The 25,078-nt window shown below is 40.9% G+C and overlaps 1 protein-coding gene across 3 annotated transcripts in view; it reads left to right on the forward strand.

Moving 5' to 3' along the window:
- The first annotated feature begins 5,110 nt into the window (after positions 1 to 5,110).
- Positions 5,111 to 25,078, forward strand: part of Ulk2 (unc-51 like autophagy activating kinase 2) — a 76,582-nt gene continuing 56,614 nt past the window's right edge. For 2 of the 3 annotated variants that reach the window (XM_028776457.1, XM_028776460.1), the window contains exons 1-9: positions 5,572 to 5,718; positions 6,850 to 6,942; positions 9,084 to 9,125; positions 14,495 to 14,527; positions 15,725 to 15,761; positions 18,959 to 19,132; positions 20,016 to 20,089; positions 23,771 to 23,872; positions 24,915 to 24,973. In XM_028776457.1, coding sequence (XP_028632290.1) covers positions 5,629 to 5,718; positions 6,850 to 6,942; positions 9,084 to 9,125; positions 14,495 to 14,527; positions 15,725 to 15,761; positions 18,959 to 19,132; positions 20,016 to 20,089; positions 23,771 to 23,872; positions 24,915 to 24,973 — 704 coding nt within the window. In that variant the 5' untranslated portion in view covers positions 5,572 to 5,628. Of the gene's footprint in view, positions 5,719 to 6,849; positions 6,943 to 9,083; positions 9,126 to 14,494; positions 14,528 to 15,724; positions 15,762 to 18,958; positions 19,133 to 20,015; positions 20,090 to 23,770; positions 23,873 to 24,914; positions 24,974 to 25,078 lie in introns of all 3 variants that reach the window. The other variant, XM_028776459.1, reaches the window with a different exon arrangement.

Consider the following 25,078-nt stretch of genomic DNA (forward strand, 5'->3'; position numbering starts at 1 on the left):
TATATGTGCATGTGTGTGTATATGTGGTATGTATGGTATATATGTGTGTGCATGTGGTATGTGTGTATATATGTGGTATGTGTGTATATATGTGGTATGCATATATATGTGTGGTATGTATATATGGTATGTGTGTATGTGTGGTATATGTATCTATGTATATATGTGATCTGTGTAAATGTATACATATGTGTGTGTGTATGCATATATATGTGCATGTGTGATGCTGGGGATAAAACCTAGGGCTTCTCACTTCCTAGACAAGAGTGTAAGCACTAAGCTTCAGTCTTAGGTTTGGTAAGTGTAAATAATTGGCTTTTATTGCTGTTTGTTAAATCGGAGTATATCAAATTTTACACATTACCTTTTTTATTTAGCCACTTGAATTTTATGATTATGCCAGGCACTGAGGCACATACCTTTAGTCCCAGCACTCAGGAGGCAGAGGCAGCAGGAGCTCTGTGAGTCTGAGGCCCATTTAATCTGTCTATAAGGTGGGTTTCAAGACAGCCAGGGATGTTAAATTATATTAATTATGATTAAAATAACATATCTTTGGGTTATTGAAATGATCTTGCTATGTAGCCCTGGGTAGCCTGAATCTTATAACCTTCCTGCCTCAGTCACCTGAGTACTGTGATTACAAGTATACACCGCCACAACACACTCCACCTCACAGTTTGCGTATGTGTGTGTGTGCGCGCGCACACGTGTGCAAGTCTGTGTACCTGGGCAGTGTGTTTCCCAAGCAGAGGCAGGTAGATGTCTGTGAGTCTGAGACCACCCTGCTCTACACAGCAAGTTCCAGAATAGCCAGGACTACAGCAGAGTTATCCTAGCTCAAAAAAAGAAAGAAAGAAAAAAGAGGAGGAAAGAAAAGAAAGAAAAGAAAACCAAAACCAACAAAATAAACATTTACTGTGAAATAGTAAGACATGGCATGGTAATGTTGGAAAATTACAGCCTGCTCTGGAAGCTTTCCAGTTGGCATGATAACCTCAAAGATGTTCTGTCCAGGCTCCCCTTAGAGGAAGGAGCTGCCACACAACTGGGCTGTAGTTATCAGCTTCTTCAGTCCCTCAACATCAGGTAGCAGCTGCAGCCATCCATTAGGAGATAGGCTCAGTGCTGGACAACTCCTAATTTGGTTTAGTTTTGTTTTTTAAGATTGGGTTTCTCTGTGTGGCCTTGGCTGTCCTGGAACTCACTCTGTAGACCAGGCTGGCCTGGAATTCTGAGTTCTACCTGTTTCTGTCTTCCAGTGCTGGGACTAAGGGTATGTACCAACACACACAGCTCCTGATTTTTGGCTTTAAAACTTTTTGCTAGGGAGGCTATCAAGTGGTCAAGCCAGAAACATGTTTTACCTCCGTTCATTCCTGTGTCTATCCTTCCCGAAGTATAAGCCCTCCAGGTCAGTGACTATTTTCAGAAAACAGAACCGTGGGTGCCCTTGGATTATTTCACTACATCTTTGTTCTATAAAAGAAAGCACATGTCTAGATATTTGTGTGTGTGCTAAGAACTGATCCTAGGGTATGTTATGCAAGCTAGGCAAGTGCACTTACACCTGTTCTTATACCCCAAGAGTTATTTATCTTTTGTTTTTCAGACAGGAATTCTCTTTGTAGCCCTGGCTGTCCTGGAACTCACTCTGTGGACCAGGCTGGTCTTGAACTCAGAGATCCACCTGAGTGCTGGGATTAAAGGCATGCACACATACCCTGCCCCCAGCTGCTTTCTTCTCTTTAAACTAAACAATAACATGCATAATCTTTTAATTGTAAGTCTTTCTTTCTCTCTTTTCTCCCTACAAATAGTGTTTCTTTTAATTAAACTGGTACAATATCCCTTGAAACCCATTTCCCAAGCCAAAATACACAAATAACATTAAAAAGGCAGAGTGTTCTATTATAGACACTTCTGCATGAATAATTGTTTAAACTGATAATGTAAGTTAGGACTTCCCTTGCATCTTCTGACAAGGTGTACATATCTCAAGGGAGTATGGGGTGTGTACATGTGAGCATGGTGCCTCAAAAGTCCAGAAGAGGACATTAGATCCCCAGAGCTGGAGTTGTGAGTCACCTGATGCAGGTGCTTGGACCAAACTCAGATCCTCTACAAGGACAGTATGTGTTCTTAATTGTCAAACCCAGCCCTCTCACAAGACTTAACCTTCAAATGCTTTCTTGTCCTCTGGACCTCCACTTCAGGTTAGAGCATCTTAAAACCTTCATCAGAGAAGCTGTATTTGATTGATGATGAACACAGAAACCCACAACTGGCCAAGATTGAGAGATGTTGGAATTGTTCAGCCCGGAATAGAACATATACATGACACCCCTCCTCCAAAGACTGGGGGACATTGCAGAAGAGGGGTGGATAACTACAGGGAACCAGTATCCTCTGGATACAACAGGGCAGCTGCACATATGTGGTGAGGGGAGTTGGGCATACATGAAGTCCTACTTCTAGAAGGGGGTATGTGCATGATCTTCATCATCTATGCAAAGCCCCGCCCCCTGCTATTTTGAGAGTATGAGGAAGAAAGGTGCCATAGCCTGGATAGAGTTTGTTCCTTTTGAAACTACGGTAAATGTAATCTCTCTAAGAAGAGCTGGGGCTCCTTAAAAAGTGACTATGAGTTGGGTAGTAATAAATATTTAATAAATCCTGTTGCAGGCTTCCTTCCCACCTTAGACCATGTGTTCCTGGATGAAAGACACAGCCTTATTTTTAAAATATGTCTTAGGCAGCACAATAGCTGGCAACTGCTCACCCTCCATGTTGTTAGAATCTACCTTCCCATCGATAATCCCAAGCCATCACTCACTATTTACTATGGTTCATCTGGGCTGCTCTCAACTCCAATCAGGCAGCCCTCTGGCCCCTAGTCCATGGAAGCTCTTCTCCCTCCTGTGAGTACTTCCTCTTCCATAGTGGCTCCTTTCTCCTCCTCCCTCTCCTCTTCCTCCCGCTCCCAAGCCCAGGAAACCTAAACCCCAACTATGTCTCTTCTCCCCAGTTATTAGCTGCTGGCATCTTTACTTACCAATCAGAACTGGGGTTAGAGTCCCTCAGTGTCTTATGTGCAGACAAACAGTTTTGGGGGACCCAAATTAGCATTAGAATTCAAACAGCATTAGCACAACCCATTACAGGTCTGTCCTCAGGAACAGACAAATCCATTCCTGTGGTTGCTAGGTTAATATGTTGCCCTCTGGGTGGGTCTCCTATAATAGTAGCTAGGGAAAGCCTGTGGGATGGTTCACTGAATAGGATAGAGGTGCTTGCCGTGTCACCAAGGCTGCCTACCTGAGTTCTACCCCCAGCTCCCACATGGTGGAGGGAAAAACCTGAGTCCTGTAAGTTATCCTCCAACCTCCACATAAGGGATCGAAAGCACACACACACACAATACATATCTTTTGTCTTTTTTTTTTTTCAGAGACTACATATCTTTTAAAAGGTAGGTGGTTAGGTGTTGGAGCTAAACTTGGTGGCAGAGCACTTGCTTAGTATGTGTGAGGTCCTGTGTCTGATCCTCAACACCTGGGAGAGAGAAAAGTTCCAGCTTGTCTAGGTCCCCTCAGGACTTCCTGGATCTCATCTTAGGATGCCTTTCGATACCTTGTGCCACTTCAAGACTCTGTCAGCAAGAGAGTTGTCACCAGATACAACCCTCCACTGTGGACAAGAACTATAACTAAAAACAAAAACATTTCTAATTTACTGCTATGGTTTGGATGGTTTGAATGTGTCCCTCAAAGCTTCTTATGCTGGACGCTTGGTCCTCGGCATGTCAAGACGTGAGATGAACTGAGAGACCATGACACCAGTTTTTTCAAGAGTGAGTTGTTATAAAGGAGTAACACTGGTCCCTTCTCAGTCTCTGGTTTCTTTACCTTGTGATCTCTCTGTGTCCCAGAGTCCTTTGTGAAGCCTTCCTTCATGAGCTCCTTGTCAGAACTGGTGCTTTGCTGTTTGGGGTGTCAGCCTCCAAAATTGTGAGCTAGATAAACCTCATTTCTTTATAAGGTACCAAGCCTGGGGCATTTCGTTCTAGCAATGGAAAATGGACTTACCGAGTCTATGGTATTGTCTTTTTTTTTTTTTTTTAAGGAACAGAAAATGGACTAGAGACATTGCTTTCAGATTCCTGACCTGTCTCAAAGCTGGAAGTTTTTAGGGCCTCTCTACCTCATTGTCAAGATGAGTTTCAGAGGGCTGGCTGGAGAGAGGGCTCAGAGGACTGGCTATTCTTCCAGAGGACTTGGATTTGATTCCTAGTACCTACATTGTGGCTCACAGCCATCTGTAATTCCAGTCTCAGGAGATCGACATCTTCATCTGGCCTCTGCAGGTACCAGGTGCACCCTGTGGTGCACATATATGCAGAAAACACACACATAAAAGTAAAATCTTTGAGGGGGAGGAAGGGGGGAGATAGACAGACAGGCAGGCGATGAAACTGTGATGAGGTAATTAGACAACAACATCCCCAAAACCAAACACACACTTAGGTATGGGGTTATGCATATTGTTTACCATGGTTTTGTAATGTTTCCTTGAGCAAAAGTTGACTATCATTTTTCATCTGAACAGTCACAAAAGAGGAGGAAAAAAAAGCCTGAGGCAAACTGGTAGTTCATTGGAGTGAAGAAGGTTCTCCTTAGAAATGAGGTTCTGAGCCTCCCTCAGAAGTCTTAGAGACCCTCTCAAAAGGCGCCTGTTCCAGTCAGACCCTATCCCTTTAGTACGCTGTCTAGCAGCTTGCAGTCTGCTTTTGAAAGGAGGCCCTTGGAGTTTTTGTCTTCGGCGTCTGCACCACTTCAGCGATTCCCGGAGCCGGAGTTCAAGATCCGCCCCTTTGAGGGCGGCTTCAGGTCAGGGCGTGGCGGGCTCCAGCTAGTTGCCGGCGCCAGCGCCGAGCCCGCTGCCCGTTCTTAAGCGGCCTTGGCGTCCTCTGCTCGCCAAATCGCTCCAGTGACTGCGAACTCGCCCCGGTGTTTGGCGCCGCGTCCCGGGGCGCGCACTCCTTTTCTCGGCGGAGGGAACAGGACTGGGGCGCTTCGTCCTACAAGACGCGCTGACGTCGCACTGAGCCGGTAGTCGGCGCGGAGCGGCCAGCGCTGGCGCGCGTGCGTTGGGTGCTCCCGCGAAGCAGGCAGGAGCCGTCACCGCGGCTGTGCGGGTTCCAGGGCGGCGGCCGCTACACAGCAGCGCCGCGGGCGCAACTAGCCGAGGCAGCCGCACCTGCTGGGATGGCGCGGCCCCGGCCCTGCACCGTTGTCGGGTGCGCGGGTAGCTCCGGGTACGCCCAGTGACGGTGGCGGTGCCCTCGGCCGGGCAGCGCCCAAGCCGCTTGGCCAAAGCCCCGCGGCCGACGGCGGCCCGGGCCATGAGGAGCGGCCTGGCCCAGGCCTCGCTGACCCCGGCTCCGCGCGGCGGCCCGTCCCGTTTCCGCTCCAGCCTCTCGGCATGAGTGTCCGTCCAGGCCCGGGGCCGTGGCTGCCCCCGTCCCGCCGCCCGCGGGCGCGCTTGGGGCCCTCGGGCCCGCGGTGCTGATCCCGGCTCTCCGCCACGCCTGCCCACCCGAGCGCTCTATGTCCCGGGGGCGCGGCCATGGAGGTGGTGGGCGACTTCGAGTACAGCAAGCGGGACCTCGTGGGACACGGGGCCTTCGCTGTGGTCTTCCGGGGGCGGCACCGCCAGGTGAGCGCCGCCCGCCCGCCCACCGTCTGGTGCGAAACCGGGGAGCCGGCGCCCCGGTCCTGGTCGCTGGGCTGGGCAGGGCACTCCGGGCCGGCCTGCCTTTGTGCTTACTGTCACTGTCGCTGGGTTTGTTTTGGAGGCCAGAGCCGCTAGACTGAGCTCCACCTACCGACGGGCACAGAGCCACTGATGTACTTCCCTGACAGTGTGCTGGGTAACCGAAGTGCGCCCGGGGACTTGCTGCTCCGAGAAACCACTGGTCCCGAGGCGACTAGGACCCCAGTGCTTGCACAGTGTAATGTACTTGTCCGGGTTGCCGTTTGGTGGACCTTTGTCCCTTCTCCCCCGCCCCGGGCTTTCCGGAGCTTGTCACCTTTACCGTGGATAATTGCACACCCAGCGGAAAACGGGCGCGTTTCCCCGTTAGTCTGAAGCTTTCTCAGACTAGGAGGTATCAGGTTCCTCTGTGTCTGGGGGGGCGGGGGGAAGGGGGTGCCCTGTAGTATCCCTCCCCTTTTTGAGTTAGACGAACTCTTAAGTGGCAAAGATAGTTGGACCCTAATCTAATAATACAACGTAGATGGAAGTTCAAGCCTCAAAAAAATTTTTTCAAGCCACTGTTTCGCAAATAGGTCATACCAGGTTATAGAATCTAAAGAATTTGAGAAGGCACATTGGGACTGGAAATAATAATTAAAAAAAAAAAGCTTTGGTTGTTGTTTGTTTTGAGAGGGCCTATTTAAAAGATACTGTCATCTATTTCTTATTATGAAATAACTTAAAATTCAAGAAAAAAACAACAGTGTAATCCAGCCAGGATAACTTTTCATTGAACTCTATTACTTCCCAAGTTTGTTTCTCCATAACTCTTATGCCATTGTAAACTTTTTTTCAGCTGATCCTATATGGTCTTTGTATTTACTACTTTCAATGACTGTGCTGTAGGACGTTGCTTTGTATTGTGTTATTTATGAAATCATTTTTTAGTTTGAGATTTGAGGCCTTTGTCATATTTCTCCAGTACCATATATACATTGATTTGCTAAAAAGATATTTACACTTAATAAGCTTTTATTGTTGAGTTGTTTCTGTGTTATAATCTTCAGGCATAACACTGTTCTTCCTTTTTAGAAAACTGATTGGGAGGTGGCTATTAAAAGTATTAATAAAAAGAACTTGTCAAAATCACAAATTCTGCTTGGAAAGGAAATAAAAATCCTAAAGGTATGCTATTTTCAAATACTATCACATTCTGAGTGAAAAGTTACCCTGAGTTAAAAGAGCATGTTATAACATCCTTTGAAGTTTGGTAGTTGGATTAAAGTTTGGTAGTTTTTAGTTGCTGTTCATTTTTGCATGCTCTGTTTTTGTTTTGAATTATTGAGTATTCTGAAGCTGTTTTCAAAGATTTCTTTGTTTACTTTGAGTCTTGCTATGTGAACTTGGTTGACTTGGAACTCACTGTGTAGTCCAGGCTGGCCCCAAACTCAGAAGTTTGCCAATCTCTGCCTCTGAAGAGATAGGAAAGATTTATTTATTTGTTTATTTGTTTTGGTTTTTCTGTATAGCCTTGGCTGTCTTGGAATGAACTCTATAGAATAGGCTGGCCTCAAATTCAAGAGATCCTACCTTTGTCTCCTGAGTGGTGGGATCAAAGGTGTATACCACCACCACCACTGAGCTGGAAAGATTTATTTTTATGTATGTATGGAAATATGCACATGAATACAGTGTCCAATGGAGGCTTTTGGAACTCCTGGAGCTGGGTATAGGTGCTAGGACCAGAACTCAGGTTCTCTGCAAGAGCATCAAGTGCTCTTAGCCATTGAGCTATCTGCAGCCCCCTTTGAGGCTGTTTTTAAGAATAGATGTTTGTGACTCTTGGCCAAACAGGGATTCTAGGAAGACTGATTTTTTAACTTCTTATGATTTCTTGTAGTTACTGTGCTGTTTTTTGAATGCCAGGCAGATACAGTTGGTATATCGTTCTTTTCTGCTGACGTCTTTATCCTATACCCTATACCCTTAAGTGCTTGGGAAGGAACAAGAGAATTTGATGTCCTTTTTTTCCCCTTCTAAATAGAAGAAAGTTTTATTTATTTATTTTGGTTTTTTGAGACAGGATTTTTTTGTGTAACTGTCCTGGCTCTCCTGGAACTCTGCAGACCAGGCTGGCCTCAAACTCACAGAGATCTGCCTGGCTCACTGCCTCTCTACCTCTGCCTCCAGAATGCTGAAATTAAAGGAATGTGCCACCACCACCCAGCTGGAAGTTACTTTTTAACAGTTACTTATTTTGGATTTATTTATTTATTTTATTGCTGTATGTGTATAAGTGTTTCTACCTACATGCCCAGGGAGACCATGAGATATGTGTTGGGTCCCCTTGGACTGAAGTGACAGACAGTTGTGACCTGCCATGTTGGTTCTGGCAATAGAACCCAAGTCCTCTGTAAGAGAAACAACTACCCTTAACTGCTAAGCCAAATCTCTAGCTCTAGAAGAAAGTTCACTTTTAGATGAGTTCATAGCCTTGTAGCATCATCATGATGCTTTCAAGAGGAAAACAAAAGAGCCTCTGGTCAAAGAAACTTGGTAAACTTTGTTTACTGATTGTTTGTACAATTACAAACATCTGGCTCACTAAAGAAAGGGAAATTTTCTACTGGTTTTGTATACTTAGTGTTTCCTGTACTGATTTGATCATGGAAACATCAACTAACAAGTGTTTTCCTTGAAAGTATTCTGTGGAAGATTTTTAGTAAGAGTTACAGTTCTTGGGATGGGAAGAACAGGGCACCAGTTACGATCACAAGAGTTCTTTGAGCTATGAGTTATGTTTCAGACAGAAAATGGTTTCTAAAGACAAAGATTGAAGTAGATAGTCTGCAACTATATTAATTATGGCATTTGTTTGGCAAACAAGAATACTCATTAGAAATAGCTGCTTTTTCAGAGGCCCCTAGTTCAATTGCCAGCACCCACGTGGCAGCTTACAGCTAGCTGGGCATAGCTTTAGTTCCAGGAGCACTGACACCCTCTTCTGGCCTCTGTACCCACATGGTGCACAGATAGACAAGCAGGTAAGAAACACCTCCCCCCCCATACACACACATGTAAAAAGATAGACAAGGTAAAACATTTTTTAAAAAGAACCAGTGGTAAAAAACATATTTAGGTCTCAAGTAAAGTCTGATCAGACACATTTATTTTTGTTCTGTAATAGACTGACTTTTCTAAGCCATTAGTAAAGGTGTCATATGCTACAGGTAGTATATTCGTGTATAGAAGTGAGTTTTATTTGCATAGTAGAATATATTATCAGATTATATAATAATGTTTTAAATTCTTTATTTCTTTATCAGGAACTTCAGCATGAAAATATCGTAGCACTCTATGATGTTCAGGTACTTTATTTTGGATTTTCTTTTAAACTTAAAAATTTTTTAAAGTTTCTTTCATGTGAATTTAAGTGAATTTTAATGGAAATTTAAAGCTTCCTTAATTCACGTTGAAAAGACATACAATTTGAGTTATATTAAAATGTTTTTATTTTTAATTTTTAAAATTGCATTTATTTGGGCTTGAGAGATGGCTCAGTGCTTAGGAGCACTCTTGCTCTTCCAAGGACCCAGGTTTGATTCCCAGCACCCACAGGGAGACTCATAACTGTCTGTAACTCCAGTCCCAAGGGATCTAGTGCCTTCTTCTATTCTCCCTGGAACCAGTCAAGCACATGGCACAAAATTGCAGGCAAACTGCCCATACACATAAAAATGAATAAATAAGTTTTTAAAATTGCATTTATTTATTTCATGTGTTTGTATGTGTATATTGTATGTGTTAATACATGTTGGAGTGTGTGTGTGTGTGTGTGTGTGTGTGTGTGTGTGTGTGTGAATGCATGCTGTAGTGTACATGTAAGAGTCAAAGGGTCCAAGAAACTGAAGTTAGGTCTTCAGTCTTGGCCTCTACCCTGAGAGCCATCTTACTTGCTCCAAGAATTTTTTTTAATTGAGTATAGCCATAGGATAAGATAAATACTATGTTACATGAGTAAATGTGCTACAGTTGCATAGAAAGGAAGAATGGTTGAGCTGTTGGACTTGAGGTTCAAGGAGAGGGCTTTCAAGGTAGATAAGAAAATGGGGACTGGTGATGCTGGAGAGGTAGAAGGAGCCAGGCAGCCTGATCACTACTCTTTAAAGTTTTCATTAGATATATTTACTTTATGTGCATGCATGGTTTGCCTGCATGTATGTTTGTGTATCATGTGCATGCCTGGTGATTTGTGGAGGTCAGAAAAGGGTGTCAGATACTCTGGAATTGGAGTTAAGGGATTATTGTGATCCTCCAGAGGATGTTGGGAGTTGAATTCCAGTCCACTGCAAGAACAAGTGCTCTTAAACACTGAGCTATCTCTCCAACCCATGTCCTTACTTTAAGGACAGCTCATAAGCGGGGGAGTAAAGTTATGTCTTTCTTTCAAACATAAATCTTGAGTAATCTGAGCCTGCTGTAGATAGAGTTACTCTCATAAATAATCAACTCTTGATGATTTTTAGCATAACAAGAACAAATATTTAATAGATGGTGCAGGCAAAACTGAAAGTACAAAGTTAAAGTCCCATTTACATTCTTTGTTTTTTAAATTGCCAGGTGAATTAAAAAATTTAATGCCAGGCATTAAAAAGTGCATACCAATAACACATAATACAGGAATCTCAGTTGTTGAAAACATGGAGCCATGTTCTGCCACTTCAGGCATGTTTTTGTGACTTTCAAAAAGAAGCTGAGAGAGTGAATTGGGAAAATCAGGGCAGCACTTGGAAGGGATGGTGATAAGGAATGTCAGGGAATGTTACAGGTATTGATCTCAATGGTGCACATTTATTATAATTAATTGAATTGTATGGTTAAATAAGACTGTAAATGTATGGAAAATATATGTATTAAATAGAGAAGAGGGTGGCTGACATTTATAGTTTGAAAAATACTTATAATACAAAAGTAAATTTTTATTTAGTAAGCTACTCAGACTATGATTGGTTGTTATAGTAGCTAGGAATAACCTAAGAGCCCTAAATGTAAGGAACTTAGATTAGAGTATTGTTTTTACAGCAAACTCATTTAAGATTTTGTCCATGTGAGCACTATTACCCTTGTCACTATAATGGGCATGATTGTACCCTGTAGGATACTCTGAGATTGTCCAGTGCCAGGTAACCCCAAGGGGAACAACGCGAAGGATTATAGAAATGACATTATTTTTCTTGTTTCCTGTGAGACAGTCTATAGAAGTTGCCTGCAGGTTGGAGAATGAGTTAGGAAATGTAGCAGAGCCAGATGTAGTGGTGTGCATCTTTAATTGCAACACTGGAGACAGAAGCCAGTGGATCTCTAGGAGTTTGAGCCCACATAGTGAGATCCAAGACAGCCATTGCTGCATAGAGCGACCCTGTCTGAAGACAAACAAGTGTTACAGAGGAACTGGGAGATTGGGTTTTAGGAGCCACAAGTTTTTCTTTTACTCTTTGTTAGTAAATTGGTTTCTGCTGCTTCTGTATCTTACTGTTTTCTCCATTTCTGGTCTGAGTTATGTAAATTTTGCTACAGAGAACCAGTTGGTCCTACTGTTTAACTTGTAAAGAACTCACTTTTTAAAAATTTAAGTAATATACCCTTAATGTAAAAACAATTCAAACTGTCTAACAATATAAAGCAAAAAGAGATAGTTTGTTCTTGTATCATTTACTTCGAGAAGAAACCTCTGGTATATCTTACATATAATTTTTTCTTTCTTATATTTATTTCGCTTTATGTATATGTTTGCTTGCATTGCATGTATGTACACCACATGTGTGCCTGGTGGTGGTGGTCAGAAGAAGGTGTCAGGTCGATTGGAATTGGAGTTGTAGGTGTTTGTAAACCTCCATGTGTGTGCTAGGAACCAAACCCAGATCCTCTGCAAGAGCAAGAGCTCTTAATCACTGAGGCATCTCTTCAGTCTCTGCTTTTTCCCTCTTACTACATGCGTGCTTATACACACACACTCAACATTGCTGAAAACATTTCATTTTTTTCCCTCCGGGTGTGCTGGAGATCCAGCCAAGGGCTTTGCATATACTAAGACAAACTACATCTCTAGGTTAGCTTTCTCCTCCTCTTCCTCTTCCTCCTCCTCTTCCTCTTCCTCCTCCTCTTCTTCCTCTTCTTCATCCTTTTCTTTCTTCTCCTCCTCTTCTTCCTTCTCTTCTTCCTTCTTCTTGTCTTCCTTCTTTTCCTTCTTCTCTTCCTCCTCCTCCTCCTCCTTTTTTTTAATTGGCTCTATATTGAAGCTATCTTTCCAAATCAGGATTACTTCATTACTTGTATATTATTTTCACCAAACACTTCCCTTAGAGCCTCAAAGACATGGAAAAGGAGTGTAGTTTCTCCTTCACGTTGAAACAGGTCTTGTAAAGGCCTTCTCTAAGATGTCTGGTTGCTGTAAATACAGGTCTGTTAGTAGATATTGCCGGTGAATTGCTTCATACTCCTCCCAGCAGTGTTCACAGGTTTCACGTGCTCCTCATTCTTCCTGACATCTGGAAATTTTAGTTATTCTGGTGATTGTATTTAGTTAGGATTTTTAATTTTTATTTTTTGAGATGGAGGCTTACATATCTAGACTGGCCACAGACTCATTGTGTAGCTCAGGATGACCATGGACTTCTCATTTCCTGCCTGTACCTCTCAAGTATTAGAATTACAATGTGCACAACTTTGCCTACTTTCTAGTTACGGGTTTGGTTTTGTTTGTTTTTGCTTTTTTGGTTTTTTTGGGGGGTTGTTTTATTTTTTTAAAAGATTTATTTATTTTATATGAGTACACTGTCACTCTCTTCAGACACACCAGAAGAGGGCATTGGATCCCATTACAGATGGTTGTGAGCCACCATGTGGGTGCTAGGAATTGGACTCAGGACCTCTACAAGAGTAGTCAGTGCTCTTAACCTCTGAGCTATCTCTCCAGCCTTCTAGTTATGGTTTTAACCTTCTGGTTTGAATATGAGTTGTAAGTTTAGTAACCATTTAATTATCTTTTTGAAATTTCCATGGAAGTTTCTTGCTTGCTTACACATTGGGTTGTCTTTTTATTTATTGTTTATTAGAAGTCTTTTATTGGCATTACTTTGAGTGTGTGTGTGTGTGTGTGTGTGTGTGTGTGTGTATGTGTGTGTGTCCCACACACCTTAGGGGAACAGAAGAAGACATAGGATTTCATGGAGCTGGACTCACAGCTGGTTGTTAGCTATCGCTGTGCGTTACCTGGCATGCATGGATACTGGAAACCAGACTCATGTCTTCTGGTACAGAAGAAAGCACTCGTGACTGCTGAAACATATTTTCCAGCTCTGTAAATAATTTATCTTACCCTTTTGCCTTCTTTATGTTTATTCAGTTAGTGTGTGTGTGTGTGTGCATGTGTGCGTGTGCATGTGCATGAAGAGTCCAGAGAACCACCTGGGATGTTATCCTCAGGAATGTTGTCCACACCCTTTGAAACAGTTTCTATTGGAGCTCACAAATTAGGCCAGAGCCATTTGCAAGTGAGCTTGTATAGCAAGCTCCTTTACCCTCTTAGCCATTTGCTGACCTTAGAAAATTTATTTCCTCTACACTTGATTTTTCTTGCTTGCTAAGTGTTGTCTGTTTTCTACATCCTTCCTCATTTGTCAAGAGAGTGCTGAGGAAGCCAGGCGTGTGTTAAACGTTACATGTCGGGATCTGTTGTTCAGTCTCATTCCTTAGCAAAGAAAAGATGACATCACCATTTTAGGGAATGGCTATAGACCTAGGGATAAAGGAATTAAAGAATTGGGCATAATGTGTTTCCGTCCCTCCCCCCCCCACACACACTTGTGGTTATTTGGGTTTTTTGAGATAAGAATTTCACTATGTAGCCCTGGCTCTTCTGGAACTGGCTGTATAGACCAGACTGACCTCGAACGCAGGAGTCCACCTGCCTCTGCTGGAATTAAAGGTGTGTACCACCACCACTACTAGCAGCAGCAGCAGCAGCAGCAGCAGGCTTCCATTTTTTTAAATCTAGTTCTCTTGAGAAATAAGTGAAGCAAATTATTTTAAGTCACTGACTTTCTTATAGCTATAACTTCACATTCAGGTCTAGCATTGCAGTGGTTGCCACGTGGTAACGGTGGCAGAACAGGCCTGTGGCAGCCCCTTTTGATACTGGGATTAAAAGGGTGTGATTGGAAAGAGGCTGCTTGACTTCCTGTCCTGAAGCACCAGCTTTTATTTCTGATCCGGGTGAACTTCAACTTAAATTTAGTAATGAGTTACTATAAAAGTAAACGAAACGGGGCCTATAAATGGACAAAGTGAGGGAAGGCGCTTATTTTATTTTGTGGTGCTGGAGATTGAACATGGGGTTCGTGTATGCATACTAGGCAAGTATTTTGTGAATGATGTACATTCCCATGTCAGAGTGTCATCAAAATCTATTTTGGCTATACAGAGCCAATGCTTAAAACACTGCTGAGAAGTTTAGAGCCAGAGGTATAGCATAGAGGGGCTTGTATAGGGTGTCCCTAGCTCTGAATTCCATCCTGAAAGTGTATGAAGTAAAAAAGACAAGACTCTTCTTGCCTGAAAAATTTAATTTTACTTTCTGATGAATTTTGTGAGTTTAGTTTAATAATGAACAAGTGTATTTTTTTAATTAACTAAACTTAGTGTTTAGTTTTTTATAATATGTATGTTTATTTTCTAGGAATTACCCAACTCTGTCTTTCTGGTGATGGAGGTAGGTATTCTACCAGTATTGAGAGTAAGTATTAATAAAGTTGATTGAATGATTTAGTTTCTACTTCATAAAGAATATAAAATTTAAGTGTTTTAACTAGACAATTAAAATACTTTAAAATTAGATTATATTTTATAAACAATTTCAACAGAACAGATTAAATTCATTTTGAATCAGTGATCTTATTTTAATTACTTTTTGTTTTTTTAAAGTTAAATTACATTTTATTGGATGGGCATGATGGTGCATACTCATAATCCCAGCAGAGACAAAGACAGGTAGATCTCTGGGAGTTTGAGGCTAGCCTGGTCTATATAGCAGGAGTTCTAGGACAGCTAAGACTGTATAGGAGAAACTATTTCGCAAAAATAAATAAATAAAAAGAATACAATACATCTTATTTATTTATATATGTGTGGGAGGGATGGACACTGACTTGGACTTTCTTTAGTTTACTTGGTTTGGGTTTTAGTTTTGTTTTGTTTTGTTTTTTTGGTTTTTTTTTGTTTTGTTTTGTTTTGTTTTGTTTTGTTTTTGGATTTTTGAGACAGGTTTTCCCTGGATAGCCTTGGCTGTCCTGGAACTCACTCTGTAGACCAGGCTAGCCTCGAACTCAGAAATCCACCTGCCTCTGCCTCTCAAGTGCTGGGATTAAAGGTGTGCGCCACCACTGCCCGGCGGGTTTTAGTTTTTTAAGACAGGGTTTCTCTGTGTAGGCTGTCTTGGAATTGAAGGCTGGCCTTCAGTTCACAGAGATCTGCCTGCCTCAGCCTCCCGAGTGCTGAGATTAAAGGAATGCACCGCAGCAGACCAACTCAGAGGAAGACTTTCAAGCTTTGATTCTTCTATCCATTCTCCACCCATCATGTTGGTTCTGGGGATCCAACTCAGGTCACATGGGTTTCCTGCACTGTTTCCTGCTAGCTCACTTTGAAGACACTCCTCTTTTTTTTTTTTTAAATATTAAATGTTTTTGTTGTTTTTTCTTTGAGACAAGTCTCACTTTGTATTTTAGCTGTCCTGGAACTCAACTTATAGCCCAGGCTGTCCTTGAACTAACAGAGATATGCTTACCTCTGCCTCTCAAGTACTGGAATTAAAGAAGTATACTCCCTTATCAGGCTATGAAATACTTGATTTTGATCACAATAACTGCATCTTTTGAAATTAATTATCCTTTTTTTTTTAACCTATCAGTATTGCAATGGTGGAGACCTGGCAGATTATTTGCAAGGTAATTTTATTGCTACACTTCCTTATTTGTGTGTGTGTGTGTGTGTGTGTGTGTGTGTGTATGCATGTGTGTGTGCATGTACGTGTATGTATGTGCATATGTGTGTACAAGTACACCATGGCAAACATGTGGTTAGAGGAAAATTTGGGGGAGTACACTGCCCCTTCCACCATGTGGGTCTCAGAATGGAAGTCAAGATGTGAGGTTTGGTGGCAAACACTTTTATATCTGTTGAACCATCTCACTAACCCACAAGGTAAATTTATGTGTATTTATCAATGCTCAGTAAGAGGAGTATGGTTAATTCTGAGAGGCATTTCTGAAATGCTGCCTCTGTGTCCCAAATTTGTGTAGAAACATTCAATAAATATTGTGTATAACTTGCAGTTCTTTTGCTGACCAACTGGTTTTAATTTCACACAAATATTAACCTTTTTTTCTCTGACAGTGAGGAAGAGGTTTAGAGGAGGGGCTTTGTCCAAGGAGGGAAGAAACCAAATAAGAATTTATTTTCTTCAAAAAGCACACCTGACTTACCATCACTGAGCCATTAGTTCCTTTCATTTCTTTACAAATAAAAGCTGGGTGGTGGTAGCAGTGCACACAGGCCTTTAATCCCAGCACTTGGGAGGCAGAGGCAGGCAGATCTACAAAGTGAGGTCTTGGATAGCCAGGACAACACAGAGAAACTTTGTCTCAAAACAGCAATGACAAAAAACAACACACACACACACACACACCCCTATGAAGTAGAAGGGGAAGTTGGAAGAGGAAGGAAATGGGAAGGTAATGAGGGGTGATACAATCTAAATCATTATGTACATATACAATGTTATATCAGAAAATAAGACTATAGAGCAGCAGATCCCAACCCTTTGGGGGTCTGTCTTAGTCAGGGTTTCTATTGTTTCAATGAAAGACCAAGACCAAAGTGCATGTTGGGAAGGAAAGGATTTATTCAGCTTACACTTCCACAATTAGCTATTCATCACCAAGGGAAATCAGGACAGAAACTCAATCAGGATAGGAACCTGGAGATAGGAGGTGATGCAGAGGCCATGGAGGGTGCTACTTCCTGGCTTGCTCAGCCTGCTTCTTTATAGAACCCAGCTATTCCCCAGGTTTCTGTTGTTTTGTTTTTTGTCTTGGCTGACCTGGAATTCAATATGTAGACCAGGCTAGCCTTGAAGTACAGAGATACATCCACTTCTGCCTCCAGAGTGCTGGAATCAGTTTTGTTGTTGTTGTTTGTTTTGTTTTAAAGAGTTTCATGTATCATAGGCTGTCCTTGAACCTACTATTAGATGAGACTGGGGTTGAACTCCTGACCCTCATGCTTCTGTTTCCCAAGTGCTAAGATTGTAGGTATCTGCAACTGGCTAAAGATTTCAAATTCACATTGGTTTTAAGACAGAGTATCATTGTATTTCTATACCAAGATGACCTGGAAGTCACAGAGATCTACCTGTCTCTGCCTCTGCCTCCTGAGTGTTGGAGTCAGAGGCATGTGACAACGTACCATGTACTACTTGAAATTCTTAAGTGTTCATGATATAGAAGATTTTATAGTACTTGGAAATTTTTTATAGTATGGTATGGTGGTGTATGCCTTTTATTCAAGGACTGGAAGACAAAGGCAAGTGGATTTATGAGTTTTGACTGGGACTGATTGGTCTTCCATAGTGAATACCAGGTCAGCCAGGGCTGTGTAGAGAGAACCTGTCTCAAAAAAAAAAAAAGTGTATCAGAAAACAATCCCAGAGGACTGAATAAAAACAACTCTCATAAGAAAATAATTTGGGCTGGGCAGTGGTGGGGCACACCTTTAATCCCAGCACTTGGGAGGCAGAGGCAGGCGGATTTCTGAGTTCGAGGCCAGCCTGGTCTACAGAGTGAGTTCCAGGACAGCCAGGGCCACACAGAGAAACCCTGTCTCAAAAAACCAAAACCAAAACAAAACAAGAATATCATGTCAAGTAATATAAGTGTCACTTGATGTGATATTAAAATGATTTTAAAACAATTGTATTTCACTTGTTCCACATGTTCATGTTATTTTACCTTTCTTGTTTCATATGAAGAAGTTATAGAATGCATTCTAAGAATTACGTGGACAGAAATACGCTCACAAGATTTAAAGATTCAGTGTGTTTATGTGAATGCGTGGCACATGCAGCTGCTGGGGGCCAGAAGAGCACACTGGATCCTTGGTACTGTAGAGGTAGCTTTTAGTCACATGATGTGGGTGCTGGGAACTAAACTTCGTACTGGAAGCACTCTCAACTGCAAGCCATTTCTCCAACCCATTATGAAGGATTTAAATCTTTTATGCAGAGTCAAGAGATTGCATTGTGGCAGATTTATTACTATAAAAAATTTATATTTGCATACCTAAGTAAATGTGGTTGTACATTGTATGACAGGCCTTTTGAAGTTTCCACTATTAAGCATATTGCTTTGTATTATCACAACTACTTTATAAAGTTGTTCTCATCAGATTTCTACAGAAGAAGAATCTTCTTCCAAAGTCACACATGGGGCAAGGGCTGGGATTTTAATCACCCTACTGCCACACCATGCTGTTAACCTGTAGCCTTTCCATGTGCTGTGATAGTCACGGAATAATGATTACAAGAATAGAAACATGACTTCTTAAAGACGTCTTCCCTTCTGAGAGATCCTATGTGGGGCAGGAGGACTATGGCCATGAGAGTTAAGGGGAAAGTGACACTACTACATAGAAATCCCTATAGCACAGTGGCCAGAGGTTCCACACAAGGATTTCACTGGTCTGTAGTGTGTTCATGAGCTGCTTGGTATGAAGCTTGAACATTTTCCCTAGGTGTGACCAATGTCACACAGAACTTAATTTTTGATCTGTAAAGGACATTTGCATTTGTCGAGCATCTCTTGTTTTCAGAGATGTACCGTAGGAACCTTGACTAGTGAAAATAGGAAAGAAAAAAAGAAATCAACAATAAGATTACAAATCAGTTCTCTTTAACAGATCTTTTTTTTTTTTTTGAGAAATTTGTTGTCTTTTTAGATTTTGCTTGTTAAATTAATGAAAGGAATACATCCAGATCCCAGGTTCTTATTTATTTCGTATCCTTCTTAACAGCTAAATTATCTTAATGGAATGAAAAGGTATTTGATTTTTGTCTCTTTAATTATTCATGTGATTCCTTTTCTACCAGCTAAAGGAACTCTGAGTGAAGATACTATCAGAGTGTTTCTTCATCAGATTGCAGCAGCCATGCGAATCCTGCACAGCAAAGGGATAATCCACAGGGATCTCAAACCACAGAATATCTTGCTGTCTTATGCCAATCGAAGGAAGTCAAATGTCAGTGGTATTCGTATCAAAATAGGTAAATAACCATGACTTGCTTCATGGAAAGGACATTTTTGAGGCAGTACTTTTACATCATTTTAGTTCAGATTTGTTAGACTAATGGATTTTATTAATGGCATTTTGAAATTGTTGCTGAGTTTATTGAGATCTGGTTAGATATGTGGCTTTTTTCTTTTATTTTTTAAAGATTTATTTATTTATTTTATGTACTATGAGTACACTGTTTTATGAGTTTTATGTGTTATGAGACACACCAGAAGAGGGCATCAGATCCCATTACAAATGGTTGTTAGCTACCATGTGATTGCTGGAAATTGAACTCAGGAAGAGCAGTCAGTGCTCTCTCTTAACCACTGAGCCATCTCTCTAGCCCGTGACTCTTTTTCCTAAGTCTAATAAGGGCCAAATGCAAAGCCTGCTTCTCTGTATAGGGGAACTGATGTAGTATGCTTACAGGCAGCAGGTTATGATCCTGACCCTACAGTTGTGACAGTGACACAGATGTCCAAAGGATCTCATGCAGCCTTTGTCGGTGCTTTTAGTGCTCTGGTGGTGTATGAAGCTATTAGTAAAGAGAATTCAAATTCTAAATGTGGTATAGATGCTTAATGAGAGATATGTTAATTTATAATTTATTATAAGTAGCATTTCCACTTGCAAAGAGGATCCTTGGTTAAAAGCCAGTAGACTAACATAGTTGACTGTTGCTACTATTTTTAACTTCTTCAAATTGAGATACCTACTTGTTTTCTTTTGGTGGACAGACCTTTTCAGTAAACACTTTATTTTCATAGTTCTTTTGTGCCTTCTGTGTCTTACAGAATAATTTAATATATGTAATATATGTAAAGTATGAACAAACTGTCATTTGTTCTTTTTTTTTCAACTTTGTGAAACAGCTGACTTTGGTTTTGCACGTTACCTACATAGTAACACAATGGCAGCAACACTGTGTGGGTCCCCAATGTACATGGTGAGTGAGAACTTCTGCATCTGATCTGAACAGTGATTTATATTTTTGTTAATTAATTGTGTTGGCAATAATGAGAGCACACAGACGTCTCGGCTGGTGAACTTAAAAGTTGTTCCACGTTTGGTTTTGGGTTTTGAATCTTTTTAAATTTTATTATCTTATGTGGGTGAGTTTTTTACCAGCATGGAGGGTATTAGATCCTCTAGAACTGGAGTTTCAGACACTTGTAAGCCATGTGGGTACTGGAAATTGAACCTGGATACTTTGGAAGAGCAGCTAGCACTCTTAACTACTGATGTATCTCTCCAGCCCCCTTTTTTGTTTGTTATACTTATTTACTTATTTATTTATTTAGAAACTGGGGCTCACTGTAGCCTTGGATGACCTAGAACCCCTTTTGTAGACCAGGCTTCTCTTAAACTTCCAGAGATTCAACCTATCTCTGCCCTCTTAAGTGCTGAGATTAAAGGTGTGTGCCACCATGCCTGGCTCTGTTTTTTTTTTTTTTTAAAGCTTAACTATTATAGAAATTCCTATGAATTAATCATGTTGTTGTTGTGATAAAATACCATGACCAAAAACAGCTTCTAGAAGGAAGAATTTATTTTACCTTATGGTTCCAAAGGGAAGTCCATAATGGCAAAGCAAACATGGCAACTGGCAGCCGGAGCAGGAAGCTGGCTGATCACATTATGTCCATAAACAGGATGCCAGGAAGTTAGCAGGGAGGAAAAAGAGAAGAAGAGAGAACACGAAGTGGGGTGAAGCTGTTATGCCTCAGAACCCACCTCCAGTGACATGCTTCCTCCAGCAGTGCTCCACACTGTGAAAGCTCCAAAATCTCTCCAGATAGCACCATCATCTGGGCAACATGAGCCTGTGGGAGACATTTCTCTTTTCTTTCTTTTTTTTTAAATCTTCCTTCCTTCCTTCCTTCCTTCCTTCCTTCCTTCCTCCCTTCCTTCCTTTCTTTCCTTCTTTCTTTCTTTCTTTCTTTCTTTCTTTTTCCAGAGCTAAGGACCGAACCCAGGGCCTTGCACTTGTTAGGCAAGCACTCTACCACTGAGCTAAATCCCAACTCCGAGACGTTTCTCAATGAAACCATAACACCCTGTTAGATTCAACTGAAAATAAAATTTCAAATAATACTGTCATAGTATACTTAAATGTGCAGTAACTAAGAATATTTATAAAAGCTAGCTGATGGTGGCTCATGCCTTTAATCTCAGCACTTGGGAGTCAGAGTCAGATCTCTGAGTTTGAGGCCAGCCTGGTCTACAAAGTAAGTTCCAGGACAGCCAGGGCTACACAAATAGATCCTATCTCAAAAACAAAACAACAGCAACAAAAAGGAATAATTGCACATGCCTTTTGGGGTGCCTCTTTTTTCATAAGATAGGTTTATCTTTTACATGATGGCCATCTTAACAAGTTTCATATATTGTAGAAGTTTTTTTGGCTCCACATTTAATGCTGAAAAATAATCTTAGTATTTATCCTTTGATAATGTATAGTAGGTTATGAAACTTATGAACTAATTTGAAGTATTAAGCTTAGAAATAATTATGAAGCTGCAGAATTATATGAAATAAATAAGACTATCAGGAAAAAGAGGTGGGTGGATCTTTGAGTTTGAGGCCACCATGATTTACATAGCAAGTTCCAGTTCAGCCCAGAGTACACAGTGACACAGTGAGACTCTGTCTCAAAACAAAACAAAATTCCTATTTCAGTTCTAAGTTTGTACCATCTAATATAAAATTAACTTTGAATATTGCCAGATGTCTGTAATATCAGAACGCAAGAGGTTGTGATAGGATGATTGTGAATTCCTGCTCAGCCTAGACTGGTTTGCAAAACCCAGTCTCATAAAGTCAAAGCATTTAGAATCTGCTCTGAGGTCAAGAGAACTAGTAATGAAAGTCTTGTTTTTTTTTTTTTAATGAGTTTTATTTTTTAAATCACAATTTTATTTTTTATATAATAAACTCAACATTTTAATAGAATTCTAAAACTTACTAAGTTTGAAATTAGGTCAAGATCTGGGCTCGGTGGCCTATGCCTATAATCCCAGCATTTAGGAAGTGGAGGCAGGAGGATCAGAAGGTAAGTCCAGTCTGTGCTGTATATATAAGCAAGACTGTGTCTCAAAAGAGAAAAAAAAAACTAGTTTAACCTTGATCAGAGTATTTTGGCTGATTATTAAAAAAAGGTTGATTATCTGGGAATATAGCTCAATGGTGCAAGCCTTGGGTTCAATGACCTGAACCATGAGGAGGTTAGAAAAGTTCAACTGAAAAAAAAAAAAGGTTCAACTAAAAGATTTAGTAGGGGGTGAGAGAGAAAGAGAGAGAGGGAGAGAGAAGAGAAGAGAGAATTCGAGCACAACACTCGTGCACACATGTGCAGCAATTAAGAGTACTCACTATTCACCGGGTGGTGGCGCATGCCTTGAATCCCAGCACTTGGGAGGCAGAGACAGGCAGATTTCTGAGTTCGAGGCCAGCCTGGTCTACAGAGTGAGTTCCAGGACAGCCAGAACTACACAGAGAAACCCTGTCTCGAAAAACAAAACAAAACAAAACAAAAAAAGTGTTATATATGGAAAGTAGTTTCACATTAAGTGCAGTTTACCTTTTTAGTGTTCAGTTGATTTTTTTAAAGAGGTAAGTTTTATTTTGAGACAGGGTCTCTTTATGTAACCTTGTCTGGCCTAAAGTTTGCTTTGTATACCAGACTGGCCTTAAACTCATGGACATCTGCCTCCTGAGTGCTAGGAGTAAAGGCAAGTTCCACTGCAATGGTGTGGTCTTTTTTTTAAAAACAAACAAACAAACAAAACCAATACTTGATGATACTGACAAACCAGTTAAAACAAAATGCTTTATTATTATTATTATTATTATTATTATTGAATCAATGTCTCTAAAGTTTGTGAACCCTCAGCCTCTCAAGTACTAGAATTACAAACATGTGCTTCTACACCTGACTGCCTTTGGTTTAAACATAGTTTTTCTTACTGTGTTTTGTATTGTAGTTTTTTTATTTTTACAAAAGTTTTTAATTATAAAAAATATAGCCAGGCAGTGGTGGCACATGCCTTTAATCCCAGCACTTGGGAGGCAGAGGCAGGCGGATTTCTGAGTTTGAGGCCAGCCTGGTCTACAGTGTGAGTTTCAGGACAGCCAGGGCTACACAGAGAAACCCTGTCTCGAAAAACAACAACAAAAAACAAACAAACAAACAAACAAACAAAAAAAATATATATATGTAATGTGTATCTACCAACTACATTTGACAAAACATTTTTCTGTTTTTATTCTGATCCCTTTTAAGAAAAAATGTTAGGGCAACCCAAGTCTTTTTCATATCTTCCCCTGATCCTATTATATTCTCATTTCCCACCTTGAGGGAATTTCTGACCTGTGATTGATATATATTTTCCTTATTACTAAAATACTCTTACTATATTTGGTATCCATTATAATATAGAGACATTTGTTTCTTCTTTTCATGCAACATTGTAATGTAATTTTAAGTTCATGGCAGTATCATTTTATAAGGGTAATATCACAATATGTTAACACTTTTTATTCAGTATGAGCAGATGATTATCAGTGATTGTATGCACATTAAGGCTGTAACTAACATAGGAAATGTCTCTTGAATTTTTGTGAACAGGCTCCTGAGGTTATTATGTCTCAACATTATGATGCTAAGGCAGATTTATGGAGCATAGGAACAGTGATCTATCAATGCCTGGTTGGAAAACCACCTTTTCAGGTAGCCTGACTTTTTCTTATGTCCTTGGTTCTAGCATCTTCAGATTTTGCAGCTGCCTTTGATTTATAAAATAAGGAATACTTTGAAAGCAGTAGGTTTTAGGCTCCTCTGTAACTTACTTGATGTTGTTACAGTTAATGCTGTGGGGAGCCAAGGTGTTTGCTTTTCCTTTCGTTCTGCTTGCCCTTTATAGTAAGACTGGCATGAAGTCTGTTGTGTGTTTTCCAGGATAGTGGAGTAGAGTCAGGGCTAGTAGCTTGTGATGAATGCTAACCAAAGCTCTTCCTGCTATCCTGGTTTTCGGGTCATGGCATCCATATCAGGTGGGGGCACAGAAACATTGTCTCCAAGTCTCCATTCCTAGCACTCTGTGGGTCAGAGGGGGATATTGAAATTCTGTCTGTCTTCCTTATCTCCTTTTCCTATTAAGAGGCTGACCTTCAGAGGCTACACCAGTATCTCAAGTTCATAATGTCAAACTGTAATTTTTAGTTTTATTAATTTTTAACCTGAAAATTATAACAGAGTGAGATTATTTGCCCAGCGTGGTACAAAAGCACTCAGTGATGCAGTCAAGTCACTTTCTTTGCATCCCCAGTGTGGTTGGCATGAGAGGCAGATTCACTAACCCCAGCCACTTCCTGTAACAGTGCTGCTATTATGGGGAGACAACATTGGCAATAGACTTGTTTTCTTTCTTTAGTCCCATGAAAGTCATAAGGTAAATCACACCTAGTTATACACAATAATAATGTGCTTACTGAGTAAGGTAACCTCCAGAATAGCAACTTCTCTGTTTTAGGCTCCTTTAAATGCCTGGCATCAGAAAAGTTATCTTGTACCAAGATACTCAGAATTTGCATGCTATCTCAGAGGTTTTATAAGTTGTATGGGCCCAGCAGTCCATTTGTAAGCAGTCCATGGCGTCAGCATCAGCACCCATGTACATTCTACAGTAGGAACATGAGTGTTCATTAGCCATGGATTTGGAAGTTTTGCTCCTCTCTGTTTAGAAAGTTAACTTTTTGTTTTTCTTGAATAGGCTAATAGTCCTCAAGACCTAAGGATGTTTTATGAAAAAAACAGGAGCTTAATGCCTAGGTATGTGATTAGATTTTACTTAAATTACACTAGGTTCTACTTTATTTTTTTATTTACTTGCTTATTTAGATAAGAGTCTTACTCTGTAGCCCATTTGGACTCAAG

This window comes from Grammomys surdaster, unplaced genomic scaffold, assembly GCF_004785775.1.
Source record: "Grammomys surdaster isolate TR1022 unplaced genomic scaffold, NIH_TR_1.0 270, whole genome shotgun sequence".
In the NCBI taxonomy this organism is placed as follows: domain Eukaryota; kingdom Metazoa; phylum Chordata; class Mammalia; order Rodentia; family Muridae; genus Grammomys; species Grammomys surdaster.